The following is a 22852-nucleotide window of genomic DNA, read 5'->3' as shown; positions in this document are numbered from 1 at the left end:
GGGGAGCCTCGGGATTCCCTCTGCAGGCGTCGCTGTGGGGGCTCAGGGGGGGCAACTCTGGCTACTCACGGTCTCGCAGTCGCCGGGGAGTCCTCCCTGAAGTGTTCTCCACAAGTCGAGCCGGGGGCGTCGGGTGCAGAGTAGCAAGTCTCACGCTTCCGGCGGGAAACGCAGGTTGTTTTAAAGTTGCTCCTTTGTTACAAAGTTGCAGTCTTGGGTGAACAGAGCCGCTGTCCTCGGGAGTTCTTGGTCCTTCTAGAGCAGGGCAGTCCTGAGGATTCAGAGGTCGCTGGTCCCTGGGGAAAGCGTCACTGGAGCAGTGTCTTTAGAAGTGGGGAGACAGGCCGGTAGAGCTGGGGCCAAAGCAGTTGGTGTCTCAGTCTTCTCTGCAGGGTTTTTCAGCTTAGCAGTCCTCTTCTTCTTAGGTTGCAGGAATCTGAGTTCCTAGGTTCTGGGGAGCCCCTAAATACAGAATTTAGGGGTGTGTTTAGGTCTGGGAGGGCAGTAGCCAATGGCTACTAGCCCTGAGGGTGGCTACACCCTCTTTGTGCCTCCTCCCAAGGGGAGGGGGTCACATTCCTATCCCTATTGGGGGAATCCTCCATCTGCAAGATGGAGGATTTCTAAAAGTCAGTCTCACCTCAGCTCAGGTTGCCTTAGGGGCTGTCCTGACTGGCCAGTGACTCCTCCTTGTTTTTCTCATTATCTCCTTCGGCCTTGCCGCCAAAAGTGGGGCCGTGGCCGAAGGGGGGCGGGCAACTCCACTAGCTGGAATGCCCTGGGGTGCTGTAACAAAGGGGGTGAGCCTTTGAGGCTCACCGCCAGGTGTTACAGTTCCTGCAAGGGGGAGGTGATAAGCATCTCCACCCAGTACAGGCTTTGTTACTAGCCACAGAGTGACAAAGGCACTCTCCCCATGTGGCCAGCAACATATATTGAGTGTGGCAGGCTGCTAAAACCAGTCAGCCTACACGGGTAGTTGGTTAAGGTTTCAGGGGGCACCTTAGTGTATGTTACAATAAAATGTACACTGGCATCAGTGTGCATTTATTGTGCTGAAAAGTTTGATACCAAACTTCCCAGTTTTCAGTGTAGCCATTATGGTGCTGTGGAGTTCGTGCATGACAGACTCCCAGACCATATACTCTTATGGCTACCCTGCACTTACAATGTCTAAGGTTTTGTTTAGACACTGTAGGGGCACAGTGCTCATGCACTGGTGCCCTCACCTATGGTATAGTGCACCCTGCCTTAGGGCTGTAAGGCCTGCTAGAGAGGTGACTTATCTATACTGCATAGGCAGTGTGAGGTTGGCATGGCACCCTGAGGGGAGTGCCATGTCGACTTACTCGTTTTGTCCTCACCAGCACACATAAGCTGGCAAGCAGTGTGTCTGTGCTGAGTGAGGGATCCCCAGGGTGGCATAAGATATGCTGCAGCCCTTAGAGACCTTCCCTGGCATCAGGGCCCTTGGTACCAGGGGGTACCAGTTACAAGGGACTTACCTGGATGCCAGGGTGTGCCAATTGTGTCAACAAAAGTACAGGTTAGGGAAAGAACACTGGTGCTGGGGCCTGGTTAGCAGGCCTCAGCACACTTTCAAATCAAAACATAGCATCAGCAAAGGCAAAAAGTCGGGGTAACCATGCCAAGGAGGCATTTCCTTACACAACCCCCCCCCCCCCCCCCCCCCCCCAACGAAAGAGGATGAGACTAACCTTTCCCAAGAGAGTCTTCATTTTGTAAGTGAAAGAACCTGGAAAGGCCATCTGCATTGGCATGGGCAGTCCCAGGTCTGCGTTCCACTATAAAGTCCATTCCCTGTAGGGAGATGGACCACCTCAACAGTTTTGGATTTTCACCTTTCATTTGCATCAGCCATCTGAGAGGTCTGTGGTCAGTTTGAACTACAAAGTGAGTACCAAAGAGGTATGGTCTCAGCTTCTTCAGGGACCAAACCACAGCAAAGGCCTCCCTCTCAATGGCACTCCAACGCTGCTCCCTGGGGAGTAACTTCCTGCTAATGAAAGCAACAGGCTGGTCAAGGCCATCATCATTTGTTTGGGACAAAACTGCCCCTATCCCATGTTCAGAGGCATCTGTCTGCACAATGAACTGCTTAGAATAATCTGGAGCTTTTAGAACTGGTGCTGTGCACATTGCTTGTTTCAGGGTGTCAAAGGCCTGTTGCCATTCTACAGTCCAGTTTACCTTCTTGGGCATTTTCTTGGAGGTGAGCTCTGTGAGGGCTGTCACTATGGATCCATATCCCTTCACAAACCTCCTGTAATACCCAGTCAAGCCAAGGAATGCCCTGACTTGAGTCTGGGTTTTTGGAGCTGCCCAGTCCAGAATAGTCTGGATCTAGGGCTGGAGTGGCTGAACTTGGCCTCCACCTACAAGGTGTCCCAAGTAAACCACAGTTCCCTGCCCTATCTGGCATTTGGATGCCTTGATAGAGAGGCCTGTTGATTGCAGAGCTTTCAAAACCTTCTTCAGGTGGACCAGGTGATCCTGCCAGTTGGAGCTAAAGACAGCAATATCATCAAGATAAGCTGCACTAAAGGACTCCAAGCCAGCAAGGACTTGATTCACCAACCTTTGGAAGGTGGCAGGGGCATTCTTTAAACCAAAGGGCATAACAGTAAACTGATAATGCCCATCAGGTGTGGAGAATGCTGTCTTTTCTTTTGCTCCAGGTGCCATTTTGATTTGCCAGTACCCTGCTGTTAAGTCAAGGGTACTTAAGAATTTGGCAGCACCTAATTTATCAATCAGTTAATCAGCCCTAGGAATGGGATGGGCATCTGTCTTGGTCACAGAATTAAGACCTCTGTAGTCCACACAAAACCTCATCTCTCTCTTTCCATCTTTGGTGTGAGGTTTGGGGACTAAGACCACTGGGCTAGCCCAGGGTCTGTCAGAGTGCTCAATTACGCCCAGTTCCAGCATCTTGTGGACTTCCACTTTGATGCTTTCCTTAACTTGGTCAGACTGTCTGAAAATTTTGTTTTTGACAGGCATGCTGTCTCCTGTGTCCACATCATGGGTACACCGGTGTGTCTGGCCAGGGGTTAGGGAAAAGAGCTCAGCAAACGTTTGCAGGACCTTCCTACAATCAGATTGCTGTTGGTCAGAGAGGGTGTTTGAATAGATCACTGTAGGAAGTTGGCTCTGTATGTGCTATTTCAAAGTAAGGAATAGCATGCACAGAGTCCAAGGGTTCCCCTTAGAGGTAAAATAGTGGTAAAAAGAGATAATACTAATGCTCTATTTTGTGGTAGTGTGGTCGAGCAGTAGGCTTATCCAAGGAGTAGTGTTAAGCATTTGTTGTACATACACATAGACAATAAATGAGGTACACACACTCAGAGACAAATCCAGCCAATAGGTTTTGTATAGAAAAATATCTTTTCTTAGTTTATTTTAAGAACCACAGGTTCAAATTTAACATGTAATATCTTGTTTGAAAGGTATTGCAGGTAAGTACATTAGGAACTTTGAATCATTTCAATTGCATGTATACTTTTCAAGTTATTGACAAATAGCTACTTTAAAAGTGGACACTTAGTGCAATTTTCACAGTTCCTGGGGGAGGTAAGTTTTTGTTAGTTTTACCAGGTAAGTAAGACACTTACAGGGTTCAGTTCTTGGTCCAAGGTAGCCCACCGTTGGGGGTTCAGAGCAACCCCAAAGTCACCACACCAGCAGCTCAGGGCCGGTCAGGTGCAGAGTTCAAAGCGGTGCCCAAAACGCATAGGCTAGAATGGAGAGAAGGGGGTGCCCCGGTCTGCTTGCAGGTAAGTACCCGCGTCTTCGGAGGGCAGACCAGGGGGGTTTTGTAGGGCACCGGGGGGGACACAAGCCCACACAGAAATTTCACCCTCAGCGGCGCGGGGGCGGCCGGGTGCAGTGTAGAAACAAGCGTCGGGTTCGCAATGTTAGTCAATGAGAGATCACGGGATCTCTTCAGCGCTGCAGGCAGGCAAGGGGGGGGGTTCCTCGGGGAAACCTCCACCTGGGCAAGGGAGAGGGACTCCTGGGGGTCACTTCTCCAGTGAAAGTTCAGTCCTTCAGGTCCTGGGGGCTGCGGGTGCAGGGTCTGTTCCAGGCGTCGGGACTTAGGTTTCAGAGAGTCGCGGTCAGGGGAAGCCTCGGGATTCCCTCTGCAGGCGGCGCTGTGGGGGCTCAGGGGGGACAGGTTTTTGTACTCACAGTATCAGAGTAGTCCTGGGGTCCCTCCTGAGGTGTTGGATCTCCACCAGCCGAGTCGGGGTCGCCGGGTGCAGTGTTGCAAGTCTCACGCTTCTTGCGGGGAGCTTGCAGGGTTCTTTCAAGGCTGCTGGAAACAAAGTTGCAGCCTTTCTTGGAGCAGGTCCGCTGTCCTCGGGAGTTTCTTGTCTTTTCGAAGCAGGGGCAGTCCTCAGAGGATGTCGAGGTCACTGGTCCCTTTGGAAGGCGTCGCTGGAGCAGGATCTTTGGAAGGCAGGAGACAGGCCGGTGAGTTTCTGGAGCCAAGGCAGTTGTCGTCTTCTGGTCTTCCTCTGCAGGGGTTTTCAGCTGGGCAGTCCTTCTTCTTGTAGTTTGCAGGAATCTAATTTTCTAGGGTTCAGGGTAGCCCTTAAATACTAAATTTAGGGGCGTGTTTAGGTCTGGGGGGTTAGTAGCCAATGGCTACTAGCCCTGAGGGTGGGTACACCCTCTTTGTGCCTCCTCCCAAGGGGAGGGGGTCACAATCCTAACCCTATTGGGGGAATCCTCCATCTGCAAGATGGAGGATTTCTAAAAGTTAGTCACCTCAGCTCAGGACACCTTAGGGGCTGTCCTGACTGGCCAGTGACTCCTCCTTGTTGTTCTCATTATTTTCTCCGGCCTTGCCGCCAAAAGTGGGGGCCGGGCCGGAGGGGGCGGGCAACTCCACTAGCTGGAGTGTCCTGCGGTGCTGTGACAAAGGGGTGAGCCTTTGAGGCTCACCGCCAGGTGTTACAGCTCCTGCCTGGGGGAGGTGTTAGCATCTCCACCCAGTGCAGGCTTTGTTACTGGCCTCAGAGTGACAAAGGCACTCTCCCCATGGGGCCAGCAACATGTCTCTAGTGTGGCAGGCTGCTGGAACTAGTCAGCCTACACAGATAGTCGGTTAAGTTTCAGGGGGCACCTCTAAGGTGCCCTCTGGGGTGTATTTTGCAATAAAATGTACACTGGCATCAGTGTGCATTTATTGTGCTGAGAAGTTTGATACCAAACTTCCCAGTTTTCAGTGTAGCCATTATGGTGCTGTGGAGTTCGTGTTTGACAAACTCTCAGACCATATACTCTTATGGCTACCCTGCACTTACAATGTCTAAGGTTTTGTTTAGACACTGTAGGGGTACCATGCTCATGCACTGGTACCCTCACCTATGGTATGGTGCACCCTGCCTTAGGGCTGTAAGGCCTGCTAGAGGGGTGTCTTACCTATACTGCATAGGCAGTGAGAGGCTGGCATGGCACCCTGAGGGGAGTGCCATGTCGACTTACTCGTTTTGTCCTCACTAGCACACACAAGCTGGCAAGCAGTGTGTCTGTGCTGAGTGAGAGGTCTCCAGGGTGGCATAAGACATGCTGCAGCCCTTAGAGACCTTCCTTGGCATCAGGGCCCTTGGTACTAGAAGTACCAGTTACAAGGGACTTATCTGGATGCCAGGGTCTGCCAATTGTGGATACAAAAGTACAGGTTAGGGAAAGAACACTGGTGCTGGGGCCTGGTTAGCAGGCCTCAGCACACTTTCAATTGTAAACATAGCATCAGCAAAGGCAAAAAGTCAGGGGGCAACCGTGCCAAGGAGGCATTTCCTTACAATCACTCCATCAACTGAGCCCTCCTTAGGGTTTGATGAGAGAAGATCAGGGAGAGGTTCACTCTCAGCTTCCTGGTCCTCATCTGTTACCATCAACAGATTTACATCAGCCCTGTCATGGAAGAGCTTAAGGCGGTTCACATGGATCACCCTCTTGGGGCTCCTGCTAGTGCCCAGGTCCACCAGGTAGGTGACCTGACTCTTCTTCTCTAGCACTGGGTAAGGGCCACTCCATCTGTCCTGGAGTGCCCTGGGAGCCACAGGCTCCAGAACCCAGACTTTCTGCCCTGGTTGAAATTCAACCATTGCAGCCTTTTGGTCATACCAAAACTTCTGGAGCTGTTGGCTGGCCTCAAGGTTTTTACTTGCCTTTTCCATGTACTCTGCCATCCTTGAGCGAAGGCCAAGTACATAGTCCACTATGTCTTGTTTAGGCTCATGAAGAGGTCTCTCCCAGCCTTCTTTCACAAGAGCTAGTGGTCCCCTTACAGGGTGGCCAAACAAAAGTTCAAAGGGTGAGAACCCTACTCCCTTCTGAGGCACCTCTCTGTAAGCGAAAAGCAGACATGGCAAGAGGACATCCCATCTCCTTTTGAGTTTTTCTGGGAGCCCCATGATCATGCCTTTTAATGTCTTGTTGAATCTCTCAACAAGGCCATTAGTTTGTGGATGATGGGGTGTAGTGAATTTATAAGTCACTCCACACTCATTCCACATGTGTTTCAGGTATGCTGACATGAAGTTGGTACCTCTGTCAGACACCACCTCCTTAGGGAAGCCCACTCTGGTAAAGATACCAATGAGGGCCTTGGCTACTGCAGGGGCAGTAGTCGACCTAAGGGGAATAGCTTCAGGATACCTAGTAGCATGATCCACTACTACTAGTATGTACATATTTCCTGAGGCTGTGGGAGGTTCAAGTGGACCCACTATGTCCACACCCACTCTTTCAAAGGGGACCCCCACCACTGGAAGTGGAATGAGGGGGGCCTTTGGATGTCCACCTGTCTTACCACTGGCTTGACAGGTGGTACAGGAGATCCAAAACTCCTTAACTTTCTGGGACATGTTGGGCCAGTAGAAGTGGTTGACTAATCTCTCCCACGTCTTGGTTTTTCCCAAATGCCCAGCAAGGGGAATATCATGGGCTATGGTCAGTATGAACTCTCTGAACACCTGAGGCACTACCACTCGCCTAGTGGCACCAGGTTTGGGATCTCTTGCCTCAGTGTACAGGAGCCCATCTTCCCAATAGACCCTATGTGTTCCAGTTTTCTTGCCATTGGACTCTTCAGCAGCTTGCTGCCTAAGGCCTTCAAGAGAGGGACAGGTTTCTTGCCCCTTACACAACTGCTCCCTTGAGGGTCCCCCTGGGCCTAAGAGCTCAACCTGATAAGGTTTTAACTCCATACGCTCAGTTCCCTCAGAGGGCAGAACTTCTTCCTGAGAAGAGAGGTTCTCTTTTTCTTTTGTTGTGTTGCAGCTGGTTTCCCAGCTGGCTTTCTTTTCCTTTTGGTAGGCTGGGCCCTTTTTCCAGACTCCAGCTCTACTTTTTCACCCTGAGCCTTGCACTGTGCCCTTGTCTTGACACACACCAGTTCAGGGATACCCAGCATGGCTGCATGGGTTTTCAGTTCTACCTCAGCCCATGCTGAGGACTCCAGGTCGTTTCCAAGCAAACAGTCTACTGGGATATTTGAGGAGACTACCACCTGTTTCAGGCCATTGACCCCTCCCCACTCTAGTTACCATAGCCATGGGATGTACTTTAGTCTGATTGTCAGCGTTGGTGACTGGATAAGTTTGTCCAGCCAGGTATTGACCAGGGGAAACCAGTTTCTCTGTCACCATGGTGACACTGGCACCTGTATCCCTCAGGCCTTCTACACTTGTCCCATTAATTAAGAGCTGCTGCCTGTATTTTTGCATGTTAGGAGGCCAGGCAGCCAGTGTGGCTAAATCCACCCCACCCTCGGAGACTAATGTAGCTTCAGTGTGACACCTGATTTGCTCTGGGCACACTGTTGATCCCACTTGGAGACTAGCCATTCCAGTGTTAGCTGGAGTGGAGTTGGAAGTGGTACTTTTCTTGGGACAGGCCTTGTCTCCAGTTTGGTGTCCAGGCTGATTACAGCTACGACACCAGGCCTTTTTGGGATCAAAGTTTTTACCCTTGTACCCAAAATTGTTTTGTGAAGAGGCTCTGGGCCCACCCTCCTGTGCAGGTTTTTGGAGGCCTGAAGAAGACTCTTTACTATTTTTGTTTTTGGGTGTCTCAACACTCTTCCCCTGGGGAGGCTTTGTGACCCCTTTCTTTTGGTCACCCCCTGTGGAAGTCTTGGTCACCCTAGTCTTGACCCAATGGTCCGCCTTCTTTCCCAATTCTTGGGGAGAAATTGGTCCTAGGTCTACCAGATGCTGATGCAGTTCATCATTTGAACAATTACTTAACAGGTGTTCTTTCACAAATAAATTGTACAGCCCATCATAATTAACACCACTGCCTTGAATCCAACCATCCAGTGTTTTTACTGAGCAGTCCACAAAATCAACCCAGGTCTGGCTCGAGGTTTTTTGAGCCCCCCTCAATCTAATTCTATACTCCTCAGTGGTGAATCCAAAGCCCTCAATCAGGGTTCCCCTCATGAGGTCATAAGATTCTGCATCTTTTCCAGAGAGTGAGGAGTCCATCCCTACACATTCCAGTGAACATTTCCCAAAGGAGAGCACCCCAGTGAGATTTGTTCACTTTTCTGGTTACACAAGCCCTCTCAAAAGCTGTGAACCATTTGGTGATGTCATCACCATCTTCATATTTAGTTACAATCCCTTTAGGGATTTTCAACATGTCAGGAGAATCTCTGACCCTAGTTATGTTGCTGCCACCATTGATGGGTTCTAGGCCCATCTCTTGTCTTTCCCTTTCTATGGCTAGGATCTGTCTTTCCAAAGCCAGTCTTTTGGCCATCCTGGCTAACTGGATGTCCTCTTCACTGGAGTTATCCTCAGATGTTGGTCCCTCCTGTGAGGGAAGCAGCATCTCTGACTACTATATTTGGAGACAGGGCTGGAGTGGCCCTGTTCTCCCTAGTTAGGACTGGTAGGTGGGAATTTTCCTCCAAATCACTATCTTCATCCTCTGTGTTGCCATCCTCAAAGGGGTTGGCCTTTTCAAGCTCTGCCAAAAGCTCCTGGAGCTGTAGTTTGGAAGGTCTGGGGCCCATTGTAATTTTCTTTATTTTGCAGAGTGACCTTAGCTCCCTCATCTTAAGATGGAGGTAAGGTGTGAGGTCGAGTTCCTCCACATTCATCTCTGCACTAGACATTATGCTTCTAAAAGTTGGAATACTTTTTAAGAATCTAAAACTAGTTCTGGGTTCTAATTCAAACTTTCACAAAACTTTTAAACTCTAAAAGGAAATGCTAACAGGGACTAACACAAGGCCCTAGCAGGACTTTTAAGAATTTAGAAAAATAGCTCAAATTGCAAAAATCTATTTCTAATGACAATTTTTGGAATTTGTTGTGTGATCAGGTATTGGCTGAGTAGTCCAGCAAATGAAAGTCTTGTACCCCACCGCTGATCCACCAATGTAGGAAGCTGGTTCCCCTTAGAGGTAAGATAGTGGCAAAAATAGATAATACTAATGCTCTATTTTGTGGTAGTGTGGTCGAGCAGTAGGCTTATCAAAGGAGTAGTGTTAAGCATTTGTTGTACATACACACAGGCAATAAATGAGGAACACACACTCAGACAATTCCAGGCCAATAGGTTTTGTTATAGAAAAATAACTTTTCTTAGTTTATTTTAAGAACCACATGTTCAAATTCTACATGTAATATCTCATTTGAAAGGTATTGCAGGTAAGTACTTTAGGAACTTTGAATAATCACAATAGCATATATACTTTTTACACAAAACACATATAGCTATTTCAAAAGTGGACACTTAGTGCAATTTTCAACAGTTCCTGGGGGAGGTAAAGTAATGTTAGTTCTTGCAGGTAAGTAAAACACCTACGGGGTTCAAATTGGGGTCCAAGGTAGCCCACTGTTGGGGGTTCAGAGCAACCCCAAAGTCACCACACCAGCAGCTCAGGGCCGGTCAGGTGTAGAGTTCAGTGGTGCCCAAAACACATAGGCTTCAATGGAGAAGGGGGTGCCCTGGTTCCAGTCTGCCAGCAGGTAAGTACCCGTGTCTTCGGAGGGCAGACCAGGGGGGTTTTGTAGGGCACCGGGGGGGGGGGGGACACAAGTCAGCACAGAAAGTGCACCCTCAGCGGCACTGGGGCGGCCGGGCGCAGTGTGCAAACACACGTCGGGTTTTCAATAGGTTTCAATGAGACACCAAGGAGTCTCTTCAGCGATGCAGGCAAGGGAGGGGGGGGGGGGGGCTCCTCGGGGTAGCCACCACCTGGGCAAGGGAGAGGGCCTCCTGGGTGTCACTCCTGCACTGGAGTTCCGATCCTTCAGGTCCTGGGGGCTGCGGGTGCAGGGTCTTTTCCAGACGTTGGGATTTCAGTCAGGCAGTCGCGGTCAGGGGGAGCTTCAGGATTCCCTCTGCAGGTGTCGATGTGGGGGCTCAGGGGGGGCAACTTTGGTTACTCAGTCTGTGTCGCCGGAGGGTCCTCCCTGAGGTGTTTCTTCAGCCGTCGAGTCGGGGTCGCCGGGTGCAGTGTTGCAAGTCTCACGCTTCTTGCGGGGATTGCAGGGGTCTTTAAATCTGCTCCTCTGGATACAAAGTTGCAGTCTTTGTTGAACAGGGCCGCTGTTCTCGGGAGTTTCTTGGTCTTTTGGAAGCAGGGCAGTTCTCTGAGGATTCAGAGGTCGCTGGTCCCGGGGAAAGCGTCGCTGGAGCAGTTTTCTTCTGAAGGAGGGAGACTGGCCGGTAGGAGAGCCATAAACAACATTACAGTAAACAATTACCATTAAATACATTAACATGCAGAGATGGGGGCAGAAGCGCACAGTCGGGAATCTTGGGGGGCATAAAGTAAAAGGGTGGCAGCACCAGTTGTGACTAGCAAGGGGCTTGAGAGCAGAGAAACAACTAAGCAGCTTGTGAGTCGGACCCCCTCCTTCTCAGCATCTGTCATGTTGTGAGCATGGGTGATCTAGGAAGGTAGACCACGCCAAACATCTAGGTCTTCATTTAGTTTGTCATCGTGTCTGCATTGTTTAAATCTCAGTTCCAATGCTAAGGCCTATTTTGCTACATTCATCTTCCAGCACTCTAAATCAGGATCAGGCGTTCTTGACCATGTTATTGTCATTCACCGATTGGCAGGATAACGTTAGTGAAAGAATTTTAAAAGCCATTTTCTGGCCTTTCTTATGATGGATGTCTCCCCAAAAGATGGAAGAGTGGATCTGTCGCAAATGGGACCACTACCACCGCATTCAGCTTCCCGACCACCCGCAACCAGGTATGGACCTTCCGGCCAAGCCCCCAGCTATGCACGAGGCTCAGCAGGAGGAGAAAAACGAATTCCTCTATTGAGGAGACCCTGAAGGCCAGTTCAATCCAATGTTCCTCGAAGATCCTTAATTGGTAGAATATGGTTGGCAAGATATCTTGTCAGACTGCTCTAAAGGAGGGGTGAGCACCTACCACTCCAGGCTTTCATCGTGACAATATTGCAGTATAAGTTAAGAGGGTAGCAGGTGTGCAGCGAGCAAAAGGACAGGCTTAAGTTGAGTTTCATCTTTTGACCCTGCTGCTAGCTATAAAGAAGATCCAGTCCCTTCCTATGCTGCCCAGTATCTTGGACAAAGGACGAAAGGCCTTTAGAGAATCAGCTAAAGCTGTGAAACCCCTGCTGAGGGTGGGGGAAAAAAGTATGAGCACTCCTTCAAAGACCCTGCTTATATCAGTCCATTATTAACACATTCAGAAGGGCCAATGCCCCCAGCAGCGTATGGCACACTAACAAATGAAAACTTGGAGTGCAACTACAAAGGCTGTGGTAGCATCCCAGTTCAGAGGGTAATTTTGAGGGTGAAAGGCACCAAGAAGACTGCTAGTGAGGGATTACAGCCAGTTACTCCCCACTGCATTTTTATGCCACAACTCTGCTCTCAAATTTCCCCTTGGCAGCAGCAATGCCCGAGCACACAGAGGCAGCCATTTTGAGGAATAGCCAGGGGGTGTTAGAGAACTGTGAAGTGAGTGGGGCATGCAAAGAAGTAACTTGTCATGTGGGCCCCCCCTTTACATTCTACACGTTTTCCCCAAGAAAACCACCTTTAACCAATGGACTGTAAATGTAATTCAGCTTAGCTGTTGTATAGAACTGTTGTGCAGAACTTTTGAGGCACCCACCAATCGTAAGGCCACAAGTGAGGACCTGCAAAAAGGAGGGTATGCTGATGCTACAGCAAGACATCAATTACTTTCCAGCAAATATGCAATAGAAAGAAATCCCAAAAGACAGATATTTCAAGGTGTTTCTCTGATATCTGGACCAAAATCAGACGAATAAAAAACACTGACCTATACTAGACCAGTGTGTTTTTCGAAAGATTTGTAGAGATGCAACAATTTTTTTAAAAGTTCATGCCTGAGGTATTTTTCATCTGTCAACGGGTGACTAAAAGACAGCCAAGGAAATGAAGAGATTAGGGAGTAAAAACTAGGACAATCGTTGCCAAAAGGGAAACAAAACTGAAGATTTGTACCAGTCAGAGGTACTGCTGCTGTTTTGTGGGGGTATGCCATTACAGAGGATTGGACAGGGGACCACATGGTTGCCTCTGACCCGGTTAAAGAGAACTCTAAAGACCATTCTGGGCATTTTTTTTTTTTTTTTTTTTTTTTTACAAGTAGAGCAGTACGAGTTCGGTCTGCTGTGTTTGGCCTGCTATGCATGGTACCGGTCTTAATTAATGTACCACGTTAAAGTGAATTTTAGCAGGCTCTAAGAAATAGCTGAGCTGTCTACGTTCAGGTTATATAGGAAACTTTGGTCTTACTGCGCAGTCGGAGGTAAGTTCTGTTTGACACTGGGCATTAACTGAACTGTGTTCTTACTGTGTGTATATGCTATCTGAGCTTTCCACAGTGGATCCTAGTTGAGTCCACTGGAGGTTCTTTTTGGTTTTAACTAAGTTTACAAAAACCTCAGCCCTACTGGTTTGGTTCACCCTTTAAGGTACTCTCAGATTTTTTTTTATTTACTCTTGTTGAATTCGGTATGCTTTTTCTTATATATGAAATGCATTTGGTAGGGTGTTTTTCAAGTAGAAACTCACTGTGGCCTATCACTTCCTGCAGGTCTTTAAACCTCGAACTCCTCCAGAGGCTATCGCATTGTGCAGCCGTCTGCTAGAGTACACCCCTGTCACCCGCCTTTCTCCTCTAGAAGCTTGTGCACACAATTTCTTTGACGAGTTACGGGACCCTGCTGCACGCTTACCGAATGGGAGAGATTTGCCGCCTCTATTCAATTTCAGCTCTGTAGGTGAGTTGTGACAGTTGGATGCTGTGTGTTTTTTTTTTTTTTTTTTCTATGTATGCCTGCAATGTTCAGTTCCTCCGGCAGGTGCTGTCCCCAAAGTGCTGGACCCTTCTGTTTACATGCCTTTATTTACTATGGTCGCCTTCCTTGACCACAACCCATTTGTCTTTGCCGTTCTGGATCGTCTTTCCTGTCTCTTGCTTCCACTTTTGTAAAACTATTGCAGTTAAACTCATGGTGTTCTGGTGGAGTGTGAATCCTGTTCTTTGGAAGTATCCTCTCCTTTTTTAAGGCCAGCCACATTCGCTTGTCTCCTGGAGCCTTCTCATTCAGGTGGATGTATATGTAAGCATTGCCTCAACTTTTGTTCACTCCTCAGAAGACCGAATTGTATGTGAGAAGTATCTTTAGTCTGAGTAGTCCTGCTTTACACTCCTCTGACCCTCTTACTTTTCAGTGTCTTTATCCTTTTCTGCTTTGAAATCCAAGAGTAGTCCTGGCTTTGTGTCCCATGTTGTAAAATAAAACTACCTTCAAAAATATTTGAATATTGTACTTTATACCTTTCCTCTACATTGGATTTCTAGGCACTGTTTTTCACTTACTATCCTCCTTTTTCTTGCCTACAAAAAAGAGAAGTGATTTGTGTAGGAAGCTGGCCCAGTTAATGGTATATGTAGGAAGCTGGCCTGGTGTGTGTTGAGTACCTATGGTGTTTTCACCTTATTCCAGGTATCTCCTGTTAGTGAGGTGTAGTCAGTGTATAGGAAGCCAGGCTCTCTAGAAGTAGCTGTGGATGAGCAGCCAAGACTTATTTATCTAGGAGATGTGCAAAGCTTATACAGTAACACTGTAGTCGCACAGAACCAGTGTAGTGCTGCATGGGCTCCTTCTACAGCTTGTGTCCCCGTCCTGTGGGTGCTCCCTCTGCTCCCTGGGACCCTGAAGCTGGGGGTCCCCTGTGACTCTTCCCCCCCTGGGTGTCGTCTTTTCTTCTTTTTTCCTCCCTTTGGGTGGTTTGAGGAAATTCCAGTGATGTACTCCTGCTTTCATGGTCGCTGGGGGGGGTACTGTTACTTACCTGTTTTTTTTTTTTCTTTCTTCTTTTTTTCTAGTACTCCCAGCTCCCCTCTACACATTACACTTACCTAGGTGGGGGTCCTGTGTTCGCGTTCCATTTTTTTGTATATGGTTTGGGCTCCCCCTAGGGTCACTATTGGTTATTGCTATTTGCACTGTTTAACTCTTTAGTGTATTACTTACCTCCTATTGGAGGGTTGCCATTCTAGTAGTTTGTGGTATTGTTCCAAAAATAAAGTACCTTTTATGTTTGTAACACTGAGTATTTTCTTTCATGTGTGTGAGTGCTGTGTGACTACAGTGGTTTTGCATGAGCTTTCCATGTCTCATAGACGAGCCTTGGCAGCTCATCCACAGCTAACTCTAGAGAGCCTGGCTTCTAGACACTGCCTACACTTCACTGAGGAGATACCTGGTACAAGGTGTAAGTACCTTAGGTACCCAGCACACATCAGGCCTTCTTCCTACACTACCCAACCAGAAATGGTCATCACAAATCAGCGCAGTCTAGCTGCTACATCATAGCAAACTTGATTTCATCAGTCCTTTCAGTCCATTTTACACACATGTCGAATTTACTTGATTTTGATTTGCTAATAAAGTTTCATAGTAAATGTTGCTTTAAATCGATTTTGCAGTTTTGAGACCAGACTGTCCTCTGCATAATTTGTAGGCATGAGCCACTGGCCTAATGGAACCCACATGGGTGCCCCTCGGAATGTTTGAATGTTTTATTTTAGTCTTTGCCAAACAGTGGATGACCCTTGAGTATGGTACTATGTAAAGAAATGGCTCCCTGTTGCAGTTACCCCCCACTTTTTGCCTGATACTGATGCTGACTTGACTGAGAAGTGTGCTGGGACCCTGCTAACCAGGCCCCAGCACCAGTGTTCCTTCACCTAAAAGGTACCATTGTATCCACAATTGGCACACCCTGGCATTCAGATAAGTCCCTTGTATCTGGTACTTCTAGTACCAAGGGCCCTGATGCCAAGAAAGGTCTCTAAGGGCTGCAGCATGTCTTATGCCACCCTAGAGACCCCTCACTCAGCACAGACACACTGCTTACAAGCCTGTGTGTGCTAGTGAGAACAAAATGAGTAAGACGACATGGCACTCCCCTCAGGGTGCCATGCCAGCCTCTCACTGCCTATGCAGTATAGGTAAGACACCCCTCTAGCAGGCCTTACAGCCCTAAGGCAGGGTGCACTATACCATAGGTGAGGGTACCAGTGCATGAGCACTGTGCCCCTACAGTGTCTAAACAAAACCTTAGACATTGTAAGTGCAGGGTAGCCATAAGAGTATATGGTCTGGGAGTCTGTTTTACACGAACTCCACAGCACCATAATGGCTACACTGAAAACTGGGAAGTTTGGTATCAAACTTCTCAGCACAATAAATGCACACTGATGCCAGTGTACATTTTATTGTAAAATACACCACAGAGGGCACCTTAGAGGTGCCCCCTGAAACTTAACCAACTATCTGTGTAGGCTGACTGGTTCCAGCAGCCTGCCACACTAGAGACATGTTGCTGGCCCCATGGGGAGAGTGCCTTTGTCACTCTGAGGCCAGTAACAAAGCCTGCACTGGGTGGAGATGCTAACACCTCCCCCAGGCAGGAGCTGTGACACCTGGCGGTGAGCCTCAAAGGCTCACCCCTTTGTCACAGCCCAGCAGGGCACTCCAGCTTAGTGGAGTTGCCCGCCCCCTCCGGCCACGGCCCCCACTTTTGGCGGAAAGGCTGGAGGGAACAAAGAAAGCAACAAGGAGGAGTCACTGGCCAGTCAGGACAGCCCCTAAGGTGTCCTGAGCTGAAGTGACTCTAACTTTTAGAAATCCTCCATCTTGCAGATGGAGGATTCCCCCAATAGGGTTAGGATTGTGACCCCCTCCCCTTGGGAGGAGGCACAAAGAGGGTGTACCCACCCTCAGGGCTAGTAGCCATTGGCTACTAACCCCCCAGACCTAAACACGCCCTTAAATTTAGTATTTAAGGGCTACCCTGAACCCTAGAAAATTAGATTCCTGCAACTACAAGAAGGACTGCCTAGCTGAAAACCCCTGCAGCGGAAGACCAGAAGACGACAACTGCCTTGGCTCCAGAAACTCACCGGCCTGTCTCCTGCCTTCCAAAGATCCTGCTCCAGCGACGCCTTCCAAAGGGACCAGCGACCTCGACATCCTCTGAGGACTGCCCCTGCTTCGAAAAGACAAGAAACTCCCGAGGACAGCGGACCTGCTCCAAGAAAAGCTGCAACTTTGTTTCCAGCAGCTTTAAAGATCCCTGCAAGCTCCCCGCAAGAAGCGTGAGACTTGCAACACTGCACCCGGCGACCCCGACTCGGCTGGTGGCGATCCAACACCTCAGGAGGGACCCCAGGACTACTCTAAGACTGTGAGTACAAAAACCTGTCCCCCCTGAGCCCCCACAGCGCCGCCTGCAGAGGGAATCCCGAGGCTTCCCCTGACCGCGACTCTTTGAACCTAAAGTCCCGACGCCTGGGAGAGACCCTGCACCCGCAGCCCCCAGGACCTGAAGGACCGGACTTTCACTGGAGAAGTGACCCCCAGGAGTCCCTCTCCCTTGCCCAAGTGGAGGTTTCCCCGAGGAACCCCCCCCTTGCCTGCCGCAGCGCTGAAGAGATCCCGAGATCTCTCATAGACTAACATTGCGAACCCGACGCTTGTTTCTACACTGCACCCGGCCGCCCCCGCGCCGCTGAGGGTGAAATTTCTGTGTGGGCTTGTGTCCCCCCCGGTGCCCTACAAAACCCCCCTGGTCTGCCCTCCGAAGACGCGGGTACTTACCTGCAAGCAGACCGGAACCGGGGCACCCCCTTCTCTCCATTCTAGCCTATGTGTTTTGGGCACCACTTTGAACTCTGCACCTGACCGGCCCTGAGCTGCTGGTGTGGTGACTTTGGGGTTGCTCTGAACCCCCAACGGTGGGCTACCTTGGACCAAGAACTAAGCCCTGTAAGTGTCTTACTTACCTGGTGTAGGAAGTTGGCTCTGTATGCACTATTTCAAAGTAAGGAATAGTATGCACAGAGTCCAAGGGTTCCCCTTAGAGGTAAGATAGTGGCAAAAAGAGATAATACTAATGCTCTATTTTGGGGTAGTGTGGTCGAGCAGTAGGCTTATCCAAGGAGTAGTGTTAAGCATTTGTTGTACATACACATAGACAATAAATGAGGTACACACACTCAGAGACAAATCCAGCCAATAGGTTTTGTATAGAAAAATATATTTTCTTAGTTTATTTTAAGAACCACAGGTTCAAATTCTACATGTAATATCTCATTTGAAAGGTATTGCAGGTAAGTACTTTAGGAACTTTAAATCATAAAAATTGCATGTATACTTTTCAAGTTATTGACAAATAGCTGTTTTAAAAGTGGACACCCCAAAGTCACCACACCAGCAGCTCCGGGCCGGTCAGGTGCAGAGTTCAAAGTGGTGCCCAAAACACATAGGCTAGAATGGAGAGAAGGGGGTGCCCCGGTTCCGGTCTGCTTGCAGGTAAGTACCCGCGTCTTCGGAGGGCAGACCAGGGGGGTTTTGTAGGGCACCGGGGGGGACACAAGTCCACACAGAAATTTCACCCTCAGCAGCGCGGGGGCGGCCGGGTGCAGTGTAGAAACAAGCGTCGGGTTTGTAATGTTGGTCTATGAGAGATCTCGGGATCTCTTCAGCGCTGCAGGCAGGCAAGGGGGGGATTCCTCGGGGAAACCTCCACTTGGGCAAGGGAGAGGGACTCCTGGGGGTCACTTCTCCAGTGAAAGTCCGGTCCTTCAGGTCCTGGGGGCTGCGGGTGCAGGGTCTCTCCCAGGCGTCGGGACTTTAGGTTCAAAGAGTCGCGGTCAGGGGAAGCCTCGGGATTCCCTCTGCAGGCGGCGCTGTGGGGGCTCAGGGGGGACAGGTTTTGGTACTCACAGTATCAGAGTAGTCCTGGGGTCCCTCCTGAGGTGTTGGATCGCCACCAGCCGAGTCGGGGTCGCCGGGTGCAGTGTTGCAAGTCTCACGCTTCTTGCGGGGAGCTTGCAGGGTTCTTTAAAGCTGCTGGAAACAAAGTTGCAGCTTTTCTTGGAGCAGGTCCGCTGTCCTCGGGAGTTTCTTGTCTTTTCGAAGCAGGGGCAGTCCTCAGAGGATGTCGAGGTCGCTGGTCCCTTTGGAAGGCGTCGCTGGAGCAGGATCTTTGGAAGGCAGGAGACAGGCCGGTGAGTTTCTGGAGCCAAGGCAGTTGTCGTCTTCTGGTCTTCCGCTGCAGGGGTTTTCAGCTGGGCAGTCCTTCTTCTTGTAGTTGCAGGAATCTAATTTTCTAGGGTTCAGGGTAGCCCTTAAATACTAAATTTAAGGGCATGTTTAGGTCTGGGGGGTTAGTAGCCAATGGCTACTAGCCCTGAGGGTGGGTACACCCTCTTTGTGCCTCCTCCCAAGGGGAGGGGGTCACAATCCTAACCCTATTGGGGGAATCCTCCATCTGCAAGATGGAGGATTTCTAAAAGTTAGAGTCACCTCAGCTCAGGACACCTTAGGGGCTGTCCTGACTGGCCAGTGACTCCTCCTTGTTATTCTCATTATTTTCTCCGGCCTTGCCGCCAAAAGTGGGGCCTGGCCGGAGGGGGCGGGCAACTCCACTAGCTGGAGTGTCCTGCTGGGTTGGCACAAAGGAGGTGAGCCTTTGAGGCTCACCGCCAGGTGTGACAATTCCTGCCTGGGAGAGGTGTTAGCATCTCCACCCAGTGCAGGCTTTGTTACTGGCCTCAGAGTGACAAAGGCACTCTCCCCATGGGGCCAGCAACATGTCTCGGTTTGTGGCAGGCTGCTAAAACTAGTCAGCCTACACAGATAGTCGGTTAAGTTTCAGGGGGCACCTCTAAGGTGCCCTCTGTGGTGTATTTTACAATAAAATGTACACTGGCATCAGTGTGCATTTATTGTGCTGAGAAGTTTGATACCAAACTTCCCAGTTTTCAGTGTAGCCATTATGGTGCTGTGGAGTTCGTGTAAAACAGACTCCCAGACCATATACTCTTATGGCTACCCTGCACTTACAATGTCTAAGGTTTTATTTAGACACTGTAGGGGTACCATGCTCAGGCACTGGTACCCTCACCTATGGTATAGTGCACCCTGCCTTAGGGCTGTAAGGCCTGCTAGAGGGGTGTCTTACCTATACTGCATAGGCAGTGAGAGGCTGGCATGGCACCCTGAGGGGAGTGCCATGTCGACTTACTCGTTTTGTCCTCACTAGCACACACAAGCTGGCAAGCAGTGTGTCTGTGCTGAGTGAGAGGTCTCCAGGGTGGCATAAGACATGCTGCAGCCCTTAGAGACCTTCCTTGGCATCAGGGCCCTTGGTACTAGAAGTACCAGTTACAAGGGACTTATCTGGATGCCAGGGTCTGCCAATTGTGGATACAAAAGTACAGGTTAGGGAAAGAACACTGGTGCTGGGGCCTGGTTAGCAGGCCTCAGCACACTTTCAATTGTAAACATAGCATCAGCAAAGGCAAAAAGTCAGGGGGCAACCATGCCAAGGAGGCATTTCCTTACAGGATTCCATTCACCAGTAGGTGGTGGAAGTGTCTGCTTCCCTCTGGAATCTCCAACTCACCTGTTGGGCCCTGTTTCCAGTTGAAGGCTAGGAAGACCTCCTCATCTGAGGAGTCATCTCCCATGGCTACACTGGTTACCCCAGGAATTTTGTTCTGGGGTTTGTTTTTGGGACAAGAAGTGTCCTTGGTGTGGTGCCCAGACTGTTTACAGTTGTGGCACCATGCCTTAGTGGCATCCCAGTTCTTACCCTGGTACCCACCTTTGTTTTGGGTTGTGTCCTGGGGCCCACCCACCTGTTCTGGTTTTTGGGGGCCTACAGAGGACTCTTTTTCTTGGTTTCTAGTGTTACCCACTTTCTCCTGGGGAGTTTTTGTAACCCCTTTCTTTTGGTCACCCCCAGTGGAAGTTTTGGTTACCCTAGTCTTGACCCAGTGGTCTGCCTTCTTTCCCAATTCTTGGGGAGAAATTGGACCTAGGTCTACCAGACACTGATGCAACTTTTCATTGAAGCAGTTACTTAAAATGTGTTCTTTCATAAACAAATTATAAAGCCCAACATAGTCACACACTTCATTTCCAGTTAACCAACCATCTAGTGTTTTTACTGAGTAGTCTACAAAATCAACCCAGGTCTGGCTCGAGGATTTTTGAGCCCCCCTGAACCTAATTCTATACTTAATTCTATACTCCTCAGTGGAGAATCCAAAGCCCTCAATCAGGGTACCCTTCATGAGGTCATAAGATTCTGCATCTTTTCCAGAGAGTGTGAGGAGTCTATCCCTACACTTTCCAGTGAACATTTCCCAAAGGAGAGCACCCCAGTGAGATCTGTTCACTTTTCTGGTTACACAAGCCCTCTCAAAAGCTGTGAACCATTTGGTGATGTCATCACCATCTTCATATTTTGTTACAATCCCTTTGGGGATTTTTAGGATGTCAGGAGAATCTCTGACCCTATTTAAGTTGCTGCCACCATTGATGGGACCTAGGCCCATCTCTTTTCTTTCCCTTTCTATGGCTAGGAGCTGCTTTTCCAAAGCCAATCTTTTGACCATCCTGGCTAACGGGGTCATCCTCACTGAGAGCATCCTCAGTGATTTCAGAAATGCTGGACCCTCCTGTGAGGGAAGCAACATTTCTGACTATCATTTTTGGAGACAGGGCTTGAGAGGCCCTGGTCTCCCTATTTAGGACTGGAAGGGGGGAATTGCCCTCCAAGTCACTAATTTCTTCCTCTGTGAAGTCATCCTCAGAGGGGTTGGCTTTTTCAAACTCTGCCAACAGCTCCTGGAGCTGAATTTTGGTAGGTCTGGAGCCAATGGTTATTTTCTTTATATTACAGAGAGACCTTAGCTCCCTCATCTTAAGATGGAGGTAAGGTGTGGTGTCGAGTTCCACCACATTCATCTCTGTATCAGACATTATTTTGCTAAAAGTTGGAAGACTTTTTAAAGAATCTAAAACTGTTTCTAGAATCTAATTTCAAACCTTTAACAAACTTTTTAAACTCTAAAAGACAATGCTAAACAGGGACTTAACACACAAGGCCCTAGCAGGACTTTTAAGAATTTAGAAAAATTTCAAATTGCAAAAATGAATTTCTAATGACAATTTTGGAATTTGTCGTGTGATCAGGTATTGGCTGAGTAGTCCAGCAAATGCAAAGTCTTGTACCCCACCGCTGATCCACCAATGTAGGAAGTTGGCTCTGTATGCACTATTTCAAAGTAAGGAATAGTATGCACAGAGTCCAAGGGTTCCCCTTAGAGGTAAGATAGTGGCAAAAAGAGATAATACTAATGCTCTATTTTGGGGTAGTGTGGTCGAGCAGTAGGCTTATCCAAGGAGTAGTGTTAAGCATTTGTTGTACATACACATAGACAATAAATGAGGTACACACACTCAGAGACAAATCCAGCCAATAGGTTTTGTATAGAAAAATATCTTTTCTTAGTTTATTTTAAGAACCACAGGTTCAAATTCTACATGTTATCTCATTTGAAAGGTATTGCAGGTAAGTACTTTAGGAACTTTAAATCATAAAAATTGCATGTATACTTTTCAAGTTATTGACAAATAGCTGTTTTAAAAGTGGACACAGTGCAATTTTCACAGTTCCTGGGGGAGGTAAGTTTTTGTTAGTTTTACCAGGTAAGTAAGACACTTACAGGGTTCAGTTCTTGGTCCAAGGTAGCCCACCGTTGGGGGTTCAGAGCAACCCCAAAGTCACCACACCAGCAGCTCAGGGCCGGTCAGGTGCAGAGTTCAAAGTGGTGCCCAAAACACATAGGCTAGAATGGAGAGAAGGGGGTGCCCCGGTTCCGGTCTGCTTGCAGGTAAGTACCCGCGTCTTCGGAGGGCAGACCAGGGGGGTTTTGTAGGGCACCGGGGGGGACACAAGCCCACACAGAAATTTCACCCTCAGCAGCGCGGGGGCGGCCGGGTGCAGTGTAGAAACAAGCGTCGGGTTTGTAATGGAAGTCAATGGGAGATCTCGGGATCTCTTCAGCGCTGCAGGCAGGCAAGGGGGGGGTTCCTCGGGGAAACCTCCACTTGGTCAAGGGAGAGGGACTCCTGGGGGTCACTCCTCCAGTGAAAGTCCGGTCCTTCAGGTCCTGGGGGCTGCGGGTGCAGGGTCTCTCCCAGGCGTCGGGACTTTGGATTCAAAGAGTCGCGGTCAGGGGAAGCCTCGGGATTCCCTCTGCAGGCGGCGCTGTGGGGGCTCAGGGGGGACAGGTTTTGGTACTCACAGTATCAGAGTAGTCCTGGGGTCCCTCCTGAGGTGTTGGATCGCCACCAGCCGAGTCGGGGTCGCCGGGTGCAGTGTTGCAAGTCTCACGCTTCTTGCGGGGAGCTTGCAGGGTTCTTTAAAGTTGCTGGAAACAAAGTTGCAGCTTTTCTTGGAGCAGG

General features: G+C 49.2%; 1 protein-coding gene across 1 annotated transcript in view; it reads left to right on the top strand.

Moving 5' to 3' along the window:
• GSK3A (glycogen synthase kinase 3 alpha) overlaps positions 1–22852 on the top strand; it is a 166002-nt gene that overhangs the window by 86527 nt on the left and 56623 nt on the right. The window contains exon 9 of the mRNA XM_069201386.1: positions 13111–13297. Coding sequence (XP_069057487.1) covers positions 13111–13297 — 187 coding nt within the window. The remainder of the gene's footprint in view (positions 1–13110; positions 13298–22852) is intronic.

This window comes from Pleurodeles waltl, chromosome 7 (genome assembly GCF_031143425.1).
Source record: "Pleurodeles waltl isolate 20211129_DDA chromosome 7, aPleWal1.hap1.20221129, whole genome shotgun sequence".
NCBI classification, from domain to species: Eukaryota; Metazoa; Chordata; class Amphibia; order Caudata; family Salamandridae; genus Pleurodeles; species Pleurodeles waltl.
Note: the sequence above shows the minus strand (reverse complement) of the source record. Positions and strands in the feature narration are given on the sequence as shown.